This window comes from Lates calcarifer, linkage group LG20 (genome assembly GCF_001640805.2).
Source record: "Lates calcarifer isolate ASB-BC8 linkage group LG20, TLL_Latcal_v3, whole genome shotgun sequence".
In the NCBI taxonomy this organism is placed as follows: domain Eukaryota; kingdom Metazoa; phylum Chordata; class Actinopteri; family Centropomidae; genus Lates; species Lates calcarifer.
The window spans coordinates 4,855,353-4,874,551 of record NC_066852.1 but is presented as its reverse complement, the minus strand read 5'-3'; the positions used below and the strand labels follow the sequence as shown (position 1 = coordinate 4,874,551).

Sequence of the window (19,199 nt, the reverse complement as noted above, 5' to 3'; positions counted from 1 at the left end):
TCTGCAGAAGGATTTTAGTTTGAAACAACAGTCACAGGAAGTGGAGACAGTGGTAATACCCAGTTGAGGTGAGAGAGAGGGAGAGAAAAATGAGAAAAAGAGACAGTAGATAAATTTAACTAGCTAACATTAAGTCAGATTTGTATTGACTATTGATCTTCATTCTACTGGGACAAATCCATAGAGTTTTTATTGGACGTATCTGTCTCAACTGGGCTCTCTGTGTGCCTGTAATTCTTGGTGCCTAAACTTAACCTTACAAACATTAGCCTGTTCCTCTCATGGCCAGGTCCACAACAGGACTAATTCATTAGCAATCTCACTGACAAGTAATGCCAGATCTCCTGTGTAATGAAATGCAATACAAACTGACAGAAGAAAGAAGATAATCTCCATTTATGATCCAGGAATATTTAGTGAATATTTAATGTAGTTTTGGAGCCATGGATTCACTGTAAAATGCATAGTGATCTCTCCTGTCTCTACCATATTTGGAACTCTGTCAAAGAGACCTTAGTACATTCAGAAAGCCATGGTTTCTGTTGATACCACTTCTAGCAAAGTTCTTCAGCTGGTCTGGTCGCAGATTTTTCACTGTGAATCATGCTATTTTTTTAATCATACAGCAAATAGTTTATCTACGTTACTGTTGCTACTAGCTCATCTAACAGCTAAAACTGGCAGGCTTGGTCAATCACATGTGCCTGACTGCCTTTACGGTGTTGGCAGGTTGGTCCAGGTTGGTCTTTATTAGGCAAAAAGAACATGAATATTGGAAAAGAAAAGCAAAGAAATGTCCATACAGACAAATCAGGCCAAATTTTTGTCAACCCACGCATTCTGGGTTTTTTTTTTGGGTAGAGGGATTAGCAATATTTTCAATATATATAATATTTAAATTTTTCATATCACTTGATATCAATATATATCATGATAGAAATCAAATCACTATTTATTTAAGTTTAAAAGTTTCTCTTTACTTTGACAATTGAGATGTGAAGATACCATGAGGTTTAGGGCTCCCCCCTATTGACTATTTGATGCATTCAACTCACAGAATGCCAGTCAATGAGTCATTACACTTTTTTTTTTTTTTTTTTTTTTTTTTTTTTTTTTTAGCTGGCTCACAGTTCATATACACAGCAACTTTACAACCAAATCTTATCTTAAAATGACCAAATCACAAAACTAACTGTGGAGTCAGATACTCGAATGAAAATGGGGGCAGAACCAGAGTGTGATGCAAGCAGTGTGACTAGCTCTGATAATCTCCGCTCTGGTGTCAGATGAGCTCTATCTGCCTGCTGAGAGCTGCATGTTAGTCGTGAGAATGATGAGTTAAAACTGGCTGACACTGTCAGCAGCCCAGCAAGAGAGATAACTGAGCTATGACCAAGAGGACAAAAAATATTGTCCCTGCTGCAATATGGCTGAGCCAAGAGGGAGAGAGAGAAAGAAGAGAAAAAGAGACAATGGTAAAATGAACCAACATTAAGTCAGATTTGCATTTGTATTGTGTATTTTCTACTAAGAGAAATCACAAATCTCAGAGTTTTTATAAACTGTGTCTGTGGGTCTTTCGGGCTGTGTGCATTGGGGTGTCTTCTTCGGTAACACTGTTGCTCAAATTTTCGTTAGCATTTTCTGACACCATTTTCTCTTTTATCTTGAGTCCTGACATACTGGTGTGCACGGCTGCAGTAGTACAAAGATTAGTATATGTGCTCACTCCTACGCTCTGTGTTATATCTGTCAACCTAACCTGATATGGCCGTAACTCTGTTCCAGCCACATGATTGGTTCAGCGAGGCGCTATTCTCATTATCATTGGCTTTTTGTATTGTCTGTCAAAACATGGATGGGAGAGTTCTATCCACGTTGTATCAACCACGTGTTATATTTTTTATCAAGGAAAAGTTATGTTGCAATAATCATCATTATCATTTTATTGCCCAGCCCTATTTGGGTGTAAAATTTTCTGCCCAGATCCAGTTATTTTTGGTGTGATTTATGTGAAATTTAAACACACATACAGTAATGACAAAAACACGTTTTCTTAAAAAGTATGTATTTCTCAATTTGAACTGCATGAAGGACAGTGCCCCGTTGCCCTTAATGGACCATACACCCTTGCTGCTGCTACAGTACATGTTTGTACCCTGCAAGAATCCACTCACTCAGATCTCCTCACCACAGTCTGAGTACTGTATGCTAGTCAGATGGCAGAAGTATAGAAACCAGAGACAGAGCTGAACAATAACACTTACTTATTAAATGTGATGTTTTAACTGGTCGGTAGACACAGTATGTTGCTTAATTCAGAATAGGCAATGTCATTAACTTGATGAACACCAAGAATTTGCAATGTATAGCAACACAGGGCACATAAATATTAATGCTCATCTTTTGGCCTATGATATGAATCAGGCCTTAAACAAGGCATGAGAGACTGACTGTGACTGTGTTTCTATTTTTGTAGGCTATGGGGTTCTGTTACTAATAAACTGCACCACTGACAGAGAAGCTCCTGAGACCCAAGTCACAGAAAGGCAACATGAGTCAATAAGAGGATACTACAATCTGTATAACAACTGCCTTGCTGGTGTTACAGTTGTAGATATCACAGTCCCCAGACTTTTGACCCCTTGACCCAAAGAGTCTGACTGGTAGCAGGCAACTGCCTTCTTTCCTTAAAACAAAAGAAAGAAAACAAAGAAGACCAACAGCACTGATGATAGCTTCTTCAGTCTCCTCTACAAGGCCCGCACAGTAATGTATGCACATGCATGTGGTATTTCACAAACAGGAGCTAGTCAGTGTCCCCTCTCAGTGTTTATCTTCTTACAGATGGGTCAGTCACATTCATGTTATATCAACACTTCAACATAAAGGACAGCACAGATGAAAGCACAAAAGCTCCGGCTTTTAAATGCAGTTCATTATGCATTCATAAACATCTTGCCTGGTTAAGTGAAGCATGGACACACAGGGGTACATACATAGCAACTAACACTTGGTTTCCTTCAGTCTTCAGGCTAGAACAGTGGAATAAATGCCCCTGAGCACATATAATGCAACTAACCTGATTTTGGATACACTTTTGCGTGTCTATGCAAAATGCTCCACACTATGTTAATGTTCTCTGCATTAATTCTGTCATTCAAAGTGCTTCCACAACATTTACATCCATCCAATTATCCTAATTAATTAGTCCAATTACAACAAGGCCAGTTTATTTTCCTGTGAACAATTACGTTGTAATGATAATCTGGAAACAGGTAATGATGTGTAATAAGTGAAGCGAGAAATCCACCAGGGGTCAAACAAAGTCAAAGATGGGGCGATAAACACAGAGGGGTGATGTGAAGAGAGAGGCAGAGGAAAAGATGGTAAGAAAAATAAAGTAGGAAGCACAGGGAGTGTGATACATATTAGAGGAAACTATGAATACAGCAGAATACTACTGTGTAGGCAATACACTTATTTACAAACAAACAAGTTACCTGAAGAAGAGATGAGTTTCCAGCTGATAGAAGGCTCTGGTTTACCACTGGCTTGGCACATCAGGGTGACATTGGAGCCTTCATTTACCACAATATCTCTTGACAGGTTGATGATTTTCGGTGGTACTGTGAAAGAAAAGAAAAATGTGTAAATGGAACGGGTAAAATTTAACAGTTATGGGCATTTAGAATGCAGGAAAGTCTAACAGTCATCTCTGCATCTGTTTTTTTTTTTTAATGTTGTTTTTTGTTTTTTGTTTTTCTGTCTCTCCAGTCTAAATTTGAGGAAGTTCTTGCATAGTTTGGCAGAATGAATGACAGAGGATAATTCATATCAACACTGACAAAAGCATGTATATCATAGTTCAATTGCCTGCTTATGCTTTCAAGGTATATAGTGTACTGAAGGCATGGAATCTGTGAACAATGAACGTACTGCCTCTTAGAGTCCAAAGTGAGTCATCAACCACAGTTTTGATCAACTGCTATAAGTAATATTTGATATTGGATAGGATATAATATTATATTAATTTGTATACATTGATTACCACTGCTGATGTTGTTGATCTTGTTTTAGTCATATTTGAATAATTTGTTATTGTATAAGAGTAACATTTAGCAAGTCCAAGAAGAAAACCTTTTCCTTTCCATATTATAATTAAGTTGCCCAAAATCACTATCCAGCCAACTGCTTTACAGCATTAATTGGTTTCAGACGGAACACTGAGTATATGATAAGCAGAGGTGGAATGATTCACATGTTGGTGGTGTGGTTACAACTTGGTACAATGAGGAGAAAGTGTCTCATTCAGTCACATTTATGAGCAAATCCCCATTTCTTCCCCCACTGACAAATGCTAAATAGTTTGCGTGAGCACTACACTACAGCAGTTGTTTTTGAACATAAAGGATGTGAATTACAGCCTACAACAACTTTTTTTGTTCCATAAACTTAATATCCCTTTTGCAGCACGTAAATCAATAAAGGGAAATTAAGTTTGTTTCACTCCGTTTTTTTTTTTCTCTAGAGACAAGTAACGATGTGGTAATCTGCATAAAACACAACAAGCAGAGAGAGTGAGATATGTTCTTTTCTGCCTTACTCTAGTAAAATGAAGTCCATGAATGGTTAACCAGCACTACCTGCCATTCATGACTACCTACCATGAACCTCAGTGGTTTGCACAGACTTTCTAGGGAGCAGGGTGAAAAAAGGGGAAAGTCCTATCACATGCAGTGTCATTTGGATCAGGTCACGAGAGAATGGAGGAGACCGTCTGGACAGAACACACACAACTGAGATACCTACTGTAAATATGCAAAGTAGGAAACAAAATTCAATGATTTTCACAGGTGATAAAAGTTCATGTCAGTTGATACAAGTTTAATCTGATAATATTGGTTAAGCAATCTTGTTGCGTGAGAGTAACCTAGAACTTTTCATTTCTGGAACCTTTAAAAATATGCTTTTCAGTGCATCAAGAACCATGAAGATCAAGAAATGTGATATAACAAACATGAGTGACCCACAAACAAATATGTTATTATGTATTTTGTTTATATGAATGTAAAACTGTAAATGTAAAAGGATGGTTATGTGACCTGTGTGCCTTAATTCTGAGAATATATACAAAATACAACAGAACAAGTTCATACTTCAAATGCTATCAGTGCATCTTAAACTAAATTTTATGGACTGTTTTCCATATTTTTTGATTATTTTATATACCACTATGGAAACTTTGCCTATCAACACTTTGTGATGAGAGCTATTTTATTTATCTCTATCTATCTATCTATCTATCTATCTAACAATCTATCTATCTATCTATCTATCTATCTATATAATTTTAATTTATTAATTTACTGCATTTTTTCAAATCACTGTTTTCCTTAAAGTGACCATAATAAATATTTTTATAATAACAATGTATCAAATGACAATGTGAAACCAATGTTTAATGTAAATGGGGTCACTACGAGTGACCCCATCTTGGTTCACTCAGTGTCAAACAGCAGACAAAGACAGTTAGAGACTAGCTGGTGAACACAGATACAGCAGACAGAATATTGGACTTACATCGACCGGACAGACAACTCCAAATTAATGATCATGCTGCTCTGTAACAGCTACCAGTTTATCCTATCAACTTAAATGATGATATTGCATCCAGAGTGGCCTAAAACCAGTGATCAAGGTTTGCACCTCTTCCTTTGTCCAACTTGCCTTTACTCATTTTGCCTCAGCACTTATGGTGATTCTACAGCTTCTTAAGAACAAATCTTGCTTATGGGAGTGACATCTCATTAGCTTGAAGGAGTGTGATGGACAATACTAGTGGCTTTGCCTGAATGTATTTTCATATGGTGCATTAAGGTTATGTCATCAACTGTGCTGGTTTGGTAATTCAGTGACCTGCCACACTCCCTAGTGGGAGGAGACACAGAAGATCATAGTATCAAGAATGAGTGCATTTTGCACAGTCCACCATCCACCTCCGCCTCCTCAAAGCAGGTCACCTGCTTAGTGCACTTTTGTTCTGTAGTATTTTGGTCACTTTATCCAGTGAAAATGCACAAATATAAACCTCCCTAAAATCACACAAATGCCTTTATTTATTCATATACATTATGTCGTCTTTAATTATACATTTTTCAACCGGTTGACATGTGATCATTCAGATAAAAAATATCATTCTGTTTAGGTGGCAAACATTCTGATTAGCTCTATAATTCATGGCAGTTAATAAGTGGTCTATACTAAAGTACCCTTTCCTTTACTCTGATATATTCTTTACAGCCATCTGAAGGCAACAACTATCCGTTCTTTCTAACAACAGCGATGTTGTGCACTGTCAAGCTACAGTTCCACACATCAGAGCCACTGGTTAAATTTTGTCTAACCAGCAGGTTTTCATGTCAAACCTGTAAAATGTGCATCTATTGAACTGAACATTAAAAATCATTTTCAGAAATAAAGAAATACAACATGAGAAACTATTCCACATGACAAGAGATGGCTCCTGCTCTTTGCAGTATACTGAAGAATACTGCTGCCACATTCATATTTGTAGACAAAGACAACAATACGTTTCCTCTGAAAAAAAAAAAAAAAAAACTATGTAGGACCATCAAACTGTTCGTCATGTGCTTGAAGGGGATGCAAGTAGTGAATGTGAATGGCCATTATTGTCACATCTTTTAATACGCTCACCTATTATGTATGACAATATATTATTTCAGATTAGACTTGGTTTCCAAGTGGGCAGCAATTGTGTGAAGCGTGCCTGGCCACAAAAATATCAAAGAGTTCATTTCACTGCTCTCTGTGCCCAGCTGCCAGGTTCATGAAGATAAGGCCCTTAATGTCACCTTGTACAGAGACAAAAGGCTCTAAGAACTATATCCCCAATGTTTGGAACCTGTGAACATATTTTCATGGCACAGCACATCTCATTATCTGATTTCCCTCAAACCCTCAAAGTACAAAGAATCTCTGAATGAGGTGAGGTAACTTCACGTCTCCAATGCAGTTTCACTTCACAGAGGATTAGTGCACCAGTAGTCAATTGATTCAAAATAAATTCTTAAAGCAGGTTGGCTTGTATTGCATTTGCACTTTGTGATGTATAAACCAGAGCTGCAAAAATGTATTGATTTCTTAGCAGCCAGACAATTTTATGACTACCAGTCTTTTTCTCAAGGCAGACTCCTTAATCAAGCTGTCTTCTAAATGAAGTATTGGCCAAAGGTCCTCTGAGGCAACCATGTTAAGTATCCACAGTACATGAGAACTGGTTGAAAGACACAATTCTGCAGTAACCAAGGTTTATGAAGTATATCTACAGGAAAAAAAAAAAAAGGTTTCATTTCCAAGCTCATAAAGTAGCACTAACCAAGTATTCCACATAAACAAAAAAACAGTTTAAAAAAAAACAAATAATAAGAGTTATATCCTCAGTGCTTAGTGTTAAACTTTAAAATTTTAAATGAGTTCAGAACAAATTGCCTCTGAACAAGAAAATGAAAGATCTATAATACAGAGCACTTTTCTCAGGACAGATATTACAAACTGATCCAAGAGTACTGTTCCAAGGTGAAGACACATGGTTACAATCAGGGGTGTAAACCTACTTGTGTGGATCACAGCCTTTGTTTTGCCCTTTCTAGATCACTAAGAGGAGATACTGTAATGAGAAGATCAAAGTTAGTTTCTTTAAATGAAAAAATCCGCAGAGATGCCACCTTAATGTTTGTCCATAAAAACTAACATGGATGGAAGTCCAGAGTGAGTCTGAGTTGATACCATAATCAATCAATAAAGCAACGAATAGCTGTCATGTTAAATACCTAGTTAAATTATTCCTGACCAATTTGTCTTTCTACTTCAAAGTTTCCCGCAGTGAATGTTTTGCTACAAATGAATGAAGAACTTCATACAAATATGTATGTTGTTGATTTTATGTGGAATGTAGTTAATATATCACTGAGATATTCAAATATCTTTTTTCAAAATAAGAAACAAAAATAAGCCCTGCATACCTAACAAATCAAGACTCAAATATTAACAGAGTGCCTCCATAAATAATTCCCTGACTATATTTTAAATACATTATGTAAATGAATGAATGTCCTTATTTACTTTCTTGTCAATATGTTAATTATGTTTGTGTCAAATACACCTTTCCCTCAGTACCTTCCCTAACGGGAATGTTATTTTTTATTGTTATTTTTGGTGATAATGTGAATTTTCATTGTGTGCATATGGAGTACTTTATCTCTGTGATTCCCCAGGACATTGGTGTAGATAGTGTTGCACAGCTCAGCCAATCACCAAATGGTCAAGACCCAACAAAATTGTCATTTGCATTTTGAGGTTAAAATTCATTATGCTGCATGTTCAGTTTTCGAGTTTGCTTTTATACAACACACACACCCCTATAACATATGTACACTGAGTTGGTTGCTGTAATCATTCCTCTGAACTAGCAGTGAGGTGAGATTAGATGGGTGACAAAATCCACAACCTTGTTTTTAAAACTGTTCAACTGACGTTCAGGGCAGATCAACAGAAAAACACTTTATGGTCAAACATAAGAGGGAAACCAGTGATACAAAGACAAATACCCACTTGACACTGACACTGGATGTAAAGACCAGTCTCTTACATTAATCATTACATCTCCATTACATATAGGGGCAGAATCCTCCTATATGTCCATTATTTTCAAAACACCAACAAAGCAAACAGAATTTTTGTCCTGTGGCATTTGGATGAATTTGACTGCGGCACCATTGGTATTTATTCAACCCAAACATCCAATGTACCTGCTGTTCAGATACTAGCTGAACAGATAATGTGTAGCTAGCAGTGGTTGCACCAACTATGTCTCTGGGAGCATGTCTGTGCATCTCTAACTGATCATGGAACCAAAAGCTTCAGCTTGTTTCCCTCCAGTCTCTCATTTTTCTCATTTTTCCCTGTATGTTCCTGTTCTTTATAAAGCTATAGGATAATGGATTTTCTTTTCTTTATTTACAAGTTGAAACATTTTCATGTCTTGTTGACTCTTGCATGTAACTGTGCTGGCTCTAAAAATAGTTTAGCATTCTGTCTGAATTAACACTTGGGATACTGAGCTGCACGAGAAAGGGATCATTTCATTGCCGATGTAGAGAAGAGGGCAGTGGTAACAACCTATAATGCTTTCATTTACATGGGCATGTGTATATTATATAAAGGTAGACTTGAACAACTCTGAACCTATCTTTAAGTAAAGTCAACTATTAAGTATTAATCTAGACTTAAAAATAAACAATTATATTCTTTACATATTTACAGATTTACATCTTATTTGTTATATCAAAGGGTTGATTAATGTATTTATAAATAAATAAAGGTATTACTGTACACATACAGGAAGCACATATGATAGCTGTTTTGTGTGGCATGTTTATACACAGACAATGCACACATTATAAAACCACATCTGAAAATGTCTGAAATGTCAAGACATAAAAAAGATTTAGGTGATGGCTGCGTATATCAGCAATGATGTTTTCTGGATGCCTCACACTTATTAGGGATTCCTTGAATAAATCTGTTTTTTTTTTCTTTTCTCTTTTTTTTTTTTTGCTATCCTTGACAGATCTGTCCAAGCTATCTTTTTGTCATCTCCATTTCAAAGTAACAAGGACACATCACTATTTTAGCATTTCAGGATGATCAACTAAAAGTATGTGAATAGTGTCACCAGTGCTTTAACTTGTTTAATCTCATCAGACTTGTTTGTAAAACAAATCTCTATGAATAATTTATTGGATGTCAACTTAATCCCCATTTACCCTTCCTGAATGACAAAAGCATACAGCAAGAGTGTCAGTGTTGCCTCTGTTTAGCTGTTGCGCAAGAGGCCAAGGCTGTTTGTGAGATAAAACAAAACAAAGTTCTAGATTTATTCAATCAAAACTTTAAAGTTACGAATTGTTTGACTATTGCTGCAGTTACACTGCTAATTATATTACAGACACTGTGAAAAAAACGGTATACTGTTCATAACCCTTGTCTGACTTCACAGTGTGATGGCTTGAAGTCAAATGTTTCCATTAAAACACCAAGAGAAATGCTGTACATGTAAAATCTGTCACAACATAACACATATAACACTGAACTGAATGTGTGTGTTGAGCCATCTGATTGGTTTTGTAAAGCATGTGAAATTTCCTTTTAATAGAGGTGTAACCTCACATAATCTCTGAGAAAGTACTACAGTGCTTCAAAGACTGCCCTAAGTCAAGCAGCAGGCTGTTGTAAGAAATATATTTTATCCAGTGTACTAGGTGGTGAATTAATTTATTCATATTTTAATGCAATGACTCAAACAAATGTGGGTGTCCAGTTGTGTTTCTACATAGGTCAAAAGTTCTAAGTGTTCCAAAAATATGAGGACAGGTTGATGGGACATTCTGAGGCTTAGTAATGCAAATTAAACATGTATTGATAGTCCAACATAGAGAGAAATTAATGGAATTTGTAGCTCATGTTATTGTTATTTGTCTTATGTGATAACCACGTTACGGAACTACAGTTCCCATAATGTTTAGGGGGTTGTCAACACAAGTACTGTATAATGCCAGTATAATACAGTAATAATGGAGGAATTAGGTGAGTTTCCATCCAAATCTATCACAAATTACAACAGAATTTCAATGAATAAGTAAAAGAAAAAGCAAGGTAATGCACATTTCCACCCACTGCAGTTATGTAAATATCAGAAGTTGGTCTGTTGAGATAAACAGCTGTTGTAATTTGGCCTGCTAAAGAATAACAACAAATTAGCAGCCAAACTACAATAACAAACTTTCTGACATGCCCTGCCTCATGATCATGTTGCATTTTGTAATAGACAAGGGGTGCTAGGTCCTGAGTACACTTTAAATTTCCAAATTTACTCCACTGTTCTACATAGAAAGCAGTAATCACTAAAGCAACTGCATGCGATTTGACCACCAATGAATGGGAGACAGCCAAATGTATCAACTGGCTGGTGGTTGAGCTTCTGGCAAGTCTTCTCAAGGGTGGGTCAAGAGCTAAAAGGAGACTGAATACTAGATTTATATCTGTCAGGGGACTAGAGGCATGACACCAAATGCTCCTGTTTCCCCTTGTTCTTTTCTTCTCAGTGTGTAGGAAAGCAGTTGTTTGTACACTGTACACAGTTGTACACTGTTGATGGTAGCTTTTAGGAGGTAAACTAATAATGAATTCCCTTACAGAGATTGATAGCACATCATATATTGATAATAGGGATGAATGCCTGTCCACATGGAGCAGAGCTTGTCCAAACAGCACATTGTGGACATTTTGCTGTGATTTTTCAGCAGCAGGATTAATGAGCATACTGTAGCTGGGATGAAAGGAGGATTTATCAATGCACTGGACAAACATCTTTCTCATTATTTCACACTGCACCCAATGCAGAATCTTCTAAATGAACGGACCATGTTGTGTTACTTTCACCAAAGACTGGCTTGTCCTCTCAGACATTCAAATTCACACAGCGATGACGTTTATGTTACCATATATTTCCATGAAGCTGTCAACAGTGTTGCATTAAACATGGGAAAAATATTCCAGTAAAAGTAAATGATACTGAGGCTTTTCCTTAACTTGCTGGTCCAGTCTGGTAAGGTGGGAGGGTAGAGATTGTAGTATACAGTTTTTTTTTTGTTTTTTTTTCCTAGAACGTAATTAGTAATTAGTATTAGTAGCTAGATTTACGAGACATGCAAACTGTTCACAAGGTCAGAAAACCCTTAAAGAAAACATATAAAGATGGATTTAATTCAAAGTGATTATAAGCGGTATAAACTAGTTTATGAGACAAAATTATATAAACTCTCTAATGTTTGAACATTTTTGGTTAAAACTGAGATGGTGATTCTAATGTGAGTTACAACTTGGCTTCTCTTTGCTGCAAACATATTTGATTTTACAGATAGCAAACCTGCAGGCATCAGTATATAGAGGCAGTACAATCAGAGGAGATGATCTTCAACAACAGTAACAGAGAGACTGAAAATGACCTTAATATTATCTTGTCTGAGAGGCAAAACAATGATAATCTATACCATGCAATAAAAAATACTTGTATGAATACTTAAATGCATGAGTACTGACCTGAAAGAGTGTTACATGAAAAATACACACAAACAAACAAACAGGATCACTAGGATTTTTATGGCTTCTGTGGTTATATGTACCAATTTTCATGAGAATCCATCGAGCATTTGCTGAGCTATTTCACTCCAGACCAAAGTGACAAACACACTAACCGATCAGCTGCAGAATAACCATGCCTAGAGCAAAGCCGACAGAGTGGTTGAAAAAGAGGAGGAGAGCAGTGTTAAAGAACTAAATGATACCTCACCACCAGTCATGACAGCTGCATCCACTGAGCTGAGGATAAAAATTGTGCCAACACTAAACACAGTCAACCCCAAAATGCAACTTCCCCAGTAGGCTAACAGAGGTGGAGAAGGCTCTCAGACAGGTGTCAGACAGGTCCGGGATGGAAAATAAGTACAAGAAGTCCACAAGTGAGGCTTAGAGGCTGCCAAACAAAGACTCACAACTCTGGCCACTAGGCTGCAGAGATACATCTGACAACAACACTGGAAGCCAACTCCAAGGCCATTGCACGAGTCATGGTCAGGTGATGCAGTGTCCCTGCAGGCCTGAAACCCCTTAGCCAGATCATTGAAAGGAGTGGATATGGATACAGATTCAGAAGTGAAGTGACCATCAGCCACCTTCTATACATAGATGATATCAACCTGCACACCAGGAGTGAACGAGACATTGACTAACTGATTCACCTCACTGGGATCTATAGTGCAGACACTCATTCAGACTGGAAAAGTATGGCTGCATGGTGGAAAAGAGAGGGAAGGGAAGGGACTGATGGGGTGGAGTTACCAAAGGACAGAGTAGCAGAAATACAGGACAGCTACAAGTACCTAGGTATTCCACAGGCCAATGGAGACCATGATGAGGACAAGAGAAGATCAGTCACAACCAAATACCTCCAGAGGGTAAGACAGGTGCCAACAACATGTATGCCCCACTAATCATCAGATACCCAGCTGAAATAGTAAACTGGTCACAACTCCTCACAATGCATGAAGGATTCCACCCAAACTGCAGCATCCTGAGACTCTACGAGCAAAGCACGGTGGCCCTGAAGGTCAAAGCACAACAATTCAGAAAACACAACATTTCACAAAAAGGAAAAGGAGGGGCAAAAACTCCTCTTTGTGATTGGACAGAACCCCTGTCAATTCAGAGTTTATCCAGTGATGTGTTCACGGCCGGTGGGTGATAGCATTGTGCATAAGGATTCCCAGAATGATCAGAGAGAAAATGTGTATTAGGCTATATAACACAGGCATGTTTAATACGTTCCTACATTTTATACAAGTTTATATACAGAGAACTATTACAACAGACTGGTTTTCTCCCTGAAGCATGCAGTGCACAGCACCCAGGATACTTATAATATTAAATATCAAATATTTGTTAAATTGATTATTAGCTAACAAGGCAGCATGAGTTGAAGTAACTATTTTAATTAAATAGCCATTTATTAGTCATTAATAATGAGAGTGTAAATTAGTCTGGAAACTAGGCCCCACTGCTTTATCTGTGCATCTATACCTTGCTAAACTGCTGCAGCTGGCACGCATTGACGTAATATAAATATAACTTGGGCTCTCCTTCACCTGAAGAGCAGCAGGTATGCTCACCGTTTGGCACTAGCTTCAGTGCTCAAACGCTGGGTGTCGGAATGAATGAGTTAACAGAACATAAAATGAAGGCCAGTCTCCCATGTGTGCTCTCTCGCTCTCTCTCTCTCTCACCAGCTGCAGCAGTTTAGTGAGACACACAGAAAGCCAGTCTGTTGTAATGGCTCTCTGTATATAAACATATCTTCTGCGCACATATCAATCAAAATGTAGGAATGTAGTAAAACGTGCCCATTTTATAGCCTATCCACTAATTTTCTCTCTCTGATCATTCTGGGAATCCTTATGCTCAGTTCTATCACCCACCAACCGTGAACACATCTCTGGATAAACTCTGAATTGACAGGGGTTCTGTCCAGTCACACAGAAGTTGTTGTTGTCCTTCCCTTCCTGTTTTGTGAAATGTCCTTGTATTTTGTGAAATGTCGTGTTGTGTGAAGTGTCATAGTGTTTTGTGAAATGTTGTTGTGTTTTCTGAAATGTTGTAGTGTTTTCAGAAATGTGTTTTGTGAAATGTTGTAGTGTTTTCTGAAATGTTGTAGTCTTTTCTGAAATGTCATCGTGTTTTCTGAAATGTAGTGTTTTCTGAAATGTTGTTGTCTTTTTCAACCTGATGTGTTTTGACCTTCAGGGCCCCTGTACAAAATAAAAGAAGATGAGTGAGTGTCAGAGCCATGATCCAGGATGAAACACGGAACATCCATGAATATGTCAGGAAGATGCCTCCCCTGCTAAAAGAGTGCCTCAGGCTGCAGAAGACAGATAGTGTTAGGGAGGACGAGAAAACATCATGGAAGACCAAGCCCCCCCATTCGATGTATCATCAACAGATAGAGGAAGTAGCCGACATCAAGAAACCATACCAGCAGTTAGAAAAGGCCGGCCTGAAGTATAGCACATAGGCTCTCATCATAACCAGAGTACCTGATCCATAAATACTATTTCACATAGATCATATACACATGACAGGGGCTGAAGATAGCATTCAGCTTTTGTCAAGCCAACAAGTGATCCAAAATGAACAACCACAGAGGTCATTTATCTCTATACTCTGACATGATCTATCTCCATATATGACCTCAATGTAATATGTGGCTTTGTAGACTTCTCCTGAAGTTTTGATGGGATGAAATAAAGACTTCACTGTCTATTTGGCCAATTACAGTTAGCCATGCAGCTCTTATATACAAAGCCCAGCATATCCTCTCATTCAGTGCAACTAACACTTCACTTTCCCTGATGTTCACAATAGCTCTCTTTGTGTCTCTGTATTATCAATTGTCCAATAAAGGTGAGAGAACCAAAAGGTTAATATCAAATGAAAAATGAATTGGGTTTCTTTCATGAAACACAAGTACACAAAAACTGATCTAAATGTATTCCTCCAAGCAAAATAATAGCTTTTGTCATTAATGTTTTGCTTTTTTTTTTTTTTTTTTTTGGCTGGTGTGTTTCGTATAGACAGAACTGATATGCAAACCTTATTATGATTTGTTGTGAGTTCTAGGACAAGAAACAGAAAATGAAACTTCACTTGTCTTTGCAAAACACCCTTGGATCATTTACAAGTGGTACAGAATGCTATTGCACATTTTTAGAATCTTTAAAATGGTCTCATGTAACTCATAATACTGGTTCCCCATCAAACTCAAAATTTAACTGAAGATTCTTAGAGCTCTGCATGATGAGAGCTATTGGAACTATTCATTACTGGTGCATCTCTGATCTGGGTTTGTTGGTTCCAGGCTCAAAACTACTGTTTTTGTCATGAATCCTGAACTGTAGAGCTCTCTCCAACTGGACTATGTTGTAGATTACTTATGTATCATTTCTCTAATTTATTTTTGATTCTTCTACCTTTTACTGTGAAGCATACTGTGATCTGATCTAGAAATATGCTATATGAAAGAAAATGGTATTTACTTTCTCTTTTGAGCATTGCCTTATGCTAAAGACTAATCATTTGGAATGTGCATCCAATTAAGAATAACCTTCACTTACAAAGGTTTGCATGTGGGTAACAACATTTTTTGTCATATGCACTTTTAGAGAGGGATGAAAACAGAAAACATTTATGAATGAGACCCTTTATTATGCTGATTAGGGTGACTCTCATTGGATAAATTAATACATCATTTAGTGTAACTACACTAAAATCTAGGGATCATCATCTGACACTGCCATTTGTTATCAGATGAGGGATTTTGATCAGGCATAGTTCCAGGGACTGACTGCTGGACAGCTATCAACACCCTCTGATCAAATATTCTAAAAGAGTTCTTTATAACAGGCTCTTTTCAAAACAACAAACAAGTGCTTATCTCCTCCACAAAACATGACATCACTGTGCTTATTGAAGCCAGCTTCACTGATCATTTCATTAGAGCTGCTGATTAATTTACACTCTGTAACAACAAGATAACCTTAGATCACTGACAGCATTATGTACTTATGACTTTGAAAGACTATGCATACATAAATTCAGTGATCTTGGTAGTGTCTGAGTTTGAGGACAATTAAATCTGTTATGGTCCTAATCTTAATCCAACTGAACATGTATGGAAAGAGCTCAAACTCACAGCTGGGAAGGGGCACCCATCAAACCTGGGAGAACTAGAGCTGTTTGCTCAGGAAGAGTGCAACAAACTACAAGTTGAAGAGTTTAGAAGTCTCATTTAGATCTAGAAAAAGTATTTAATTACAGTGATTGTCACAAAAGGATGTGCTACAAAATATTAAGTTAAGAGTACTGACATGTTTGTTCATGTCACATATCTTACAGTTAAAATCTAAAGCAACTTGTCTTTTCTATTAAATATGGAATAGAGAATAGTGGATGTCAGTTACCTTTGTCAGTTTAAACTTATTTCAGAAAAAAAATATTCTTCTTTTTTTAAGTGGAAGTGTACCAACTTATTTGGTGACACTCATATTTTTTAAAGTTAATAACTTGAAAAATAAAACATATATGTAAGTAAGAGTTCAAAGAGGACAAAAAAAAAAAAAAAAAAAAAGAAGACATAACACAGTGTAAGTCAACCTCCCGAATGAAGAAGGAGGTTGAGCTTGTGGTTAAGATATCTTAGTTTTGAACTTTAGTGACCTTGCTGTTTGCACTAGTCAAAATGCTCAAACTAGAGGACTGTATAAATGTTGAATGAACCAGAGGTAAACAAGTACGAAACTGTTAGTATTCAACATGCTGTAGGTGTTATAAATCTTGTACATTTTATCATAAGTAGAACATTACAGCAGCAGCATTTTTGTAAATGTACTTTTTTCATCCAGAAACCACACTATCCAAGGAATTAGAGAATTAGAAGTTAATATGGGCAAGATAAATTGACAAGAAAGAGGGTGCTTTCATTTGCTTGATGGGTTTCATTCAGCAGTTGAATTAATAGCCGGTCATCTGACTGAATGACTTTGACACATTCAAGTGTGCATTTTCAGTCTTTTGAGGACAACACAAATTTGTCATGTTATTTGTATTATTTCGTGATGACAATTAAGATGATTTTTCTTAATTTCACATTTGTAAAGTTCATGCAGAATTGTCATCATATGATATTTTGAGAGAAGGCATTTTGATTTTATAAGAAGGTGTAAAATATAAAAGCTTAATCTTGTAACCAGTTTCTTCACATTATGTAAAGCAGGGGAGGTGTAAAGCACAGGTATAATGATGAGTGTAGCTTTGTTTTGATTTTGACTGAACTAACATGTAGCTTCTCCCCACTATTGTCTCAATTAAAGGTGCTGCATAAAGATTAAATGTGTTAATCTATATTCATGGCTGTCATGGTAATAAAAATCACAATATGACTTACCAGGATGCTGAGAGCTTACATGAGAGAATTTAACAGTTTAAAAATGTTTTTAAATAAAGACAGAGACTAAAATCTGAAGAAAACCTATTTAAAACAATAACAAGAAGTGTTATTGTTACCATCCTCACAAATTTCATTAGTTTAATAAGAAAAATAATTTGGAAGAAGTTTTTCTGAGTTCACTCCAGATCAGTCCAGGGATTATAAATAAAAGAAATCTTAAGACATTTTCATAGCAGTGTGGTTTTAAAATGCAGGTTGTACTGGTTGATCTCCCTTTTCTGTGTCATTAATAATGCATTATTATTGTTTGGCATCGTGTTGCAAAAGAAAACTGAGAGCATAAGAAATCCAAACTTGGCCAATAATATGTAGTTCTTTTTATGATCTTGGGGATGGCAGCAGTTTATGCTATACGGATCATCTGCATATTAAACTGGTAACATTAAACTTTCTCATTATGCTATGTGTATACAGCACAGTGCACCTCACTGTGCCGTGCATCTATATGAGGCACACTATTACAGCTCCACACATCATTTTAGCCAAAGCATCTTAACATCTGGTATTCCCCATTAACCTCACCTAACATAGTGAATGAAGAACACACTCCCCTCCCCCTCCTTGAGCAAGGCATTTAGCCCCTAATTGCTCCAGTGGAGCAATGAATGAGGAAATGAGATTCGAGAAACAGAGCACATGTCTGTTCTCTGGTTTGTTCACTTATGCCCTCATGTGCTGGTGCTCAGGAACAACACAACCATCAATCATACAGTGTAAATCAGCACAATATAAAACTATACTGTGAATGACATAACTAGATCACTACCTCAGTAAGCTTTTGGTACTTGTGCATCATCAGATAACTAGATAATCAGATTTTTTAAAACAATGTTATATTAGACACCTGAAAAACTGAGACTAGAAAAGTCAGACAAGATACAGATTTGTGGCTGGTAGTGGGTTAAAAAGTGATAGCAGTTTTATAAAGATTCACCAAGAAATTTTCTTAAAAGTCATATCATTACTACTGTTTTTTTTTGTCAATTGTGTGTGTGTTACCTTGGACAAGGATGTGCACTGAGGTGGTTCTTGGTCGACTGCTTGTCTGGACCGCACACACATACTGCCCCTCATCTGTCATGTCCACGTTTTCAATCTTGATGGTAAACTCCTCTTGATTAAGGGTTACAAGACTCACTCTGGGATCCACCGACCATTTGTCTTCTCCAGCATACAGTATACTTGACCGGTTAAGCCATGCTGTGTGTGTGACAACGTCCCCTTGTGCACACCTGTAAAAGAATAAAAATAAGGTTAAAAGTAAGGCTTTTTCTGAAATAAGTAGAGTGATTCATCTGTTAAAGTTATACCCAAAACTCTTGCTTGACATAATATATACAGTCAGTACACTTTTTTTTTTTTTTTTTTTTTTTCTGTCTGCCCAAGGTGGACACTCATCCCACTGATTAGCAAACCTTCAACCAGAGAGGAGGAACTAATCAGTGAAACCAGCTGGTGCAGTGTTTGGTGCTCCATTGTGCATTGATTTCACTGCTGC

General features: G+C 37.0%; 1 protein-coding gene across 4 annotated transcripts in view; it reads right to left on the bottom strand.

The window, feature by feature from the left end:
* ntm (neurotrimin) overlaps window positions 1–19,199 on the bottom strand; it is a 361,132-nt gene that overhangs the window by 23,290 nt on the left and 318,643 nt on the right. For all 4 annotated transcript variants that reach the window (XM_018692119.2, XM_018692121.2, XM_018692120.2 and 1 more), the window contains 2 exons: window positions 18,701–18,933; window positions 3,504–3,629 (listed from right to left, as the gene is read on the bottom strand). In XM_018692119.2, coding sequence (XP_018547635.1) covers window positions 3,504–3,629; window positions 18,701–18,933 — 359 coding nt within the window. The remainder of the gene's footprint in view (window positions 1–3,503; window positions 3,630–18,700; window positions 18,934–19,199) is intronic.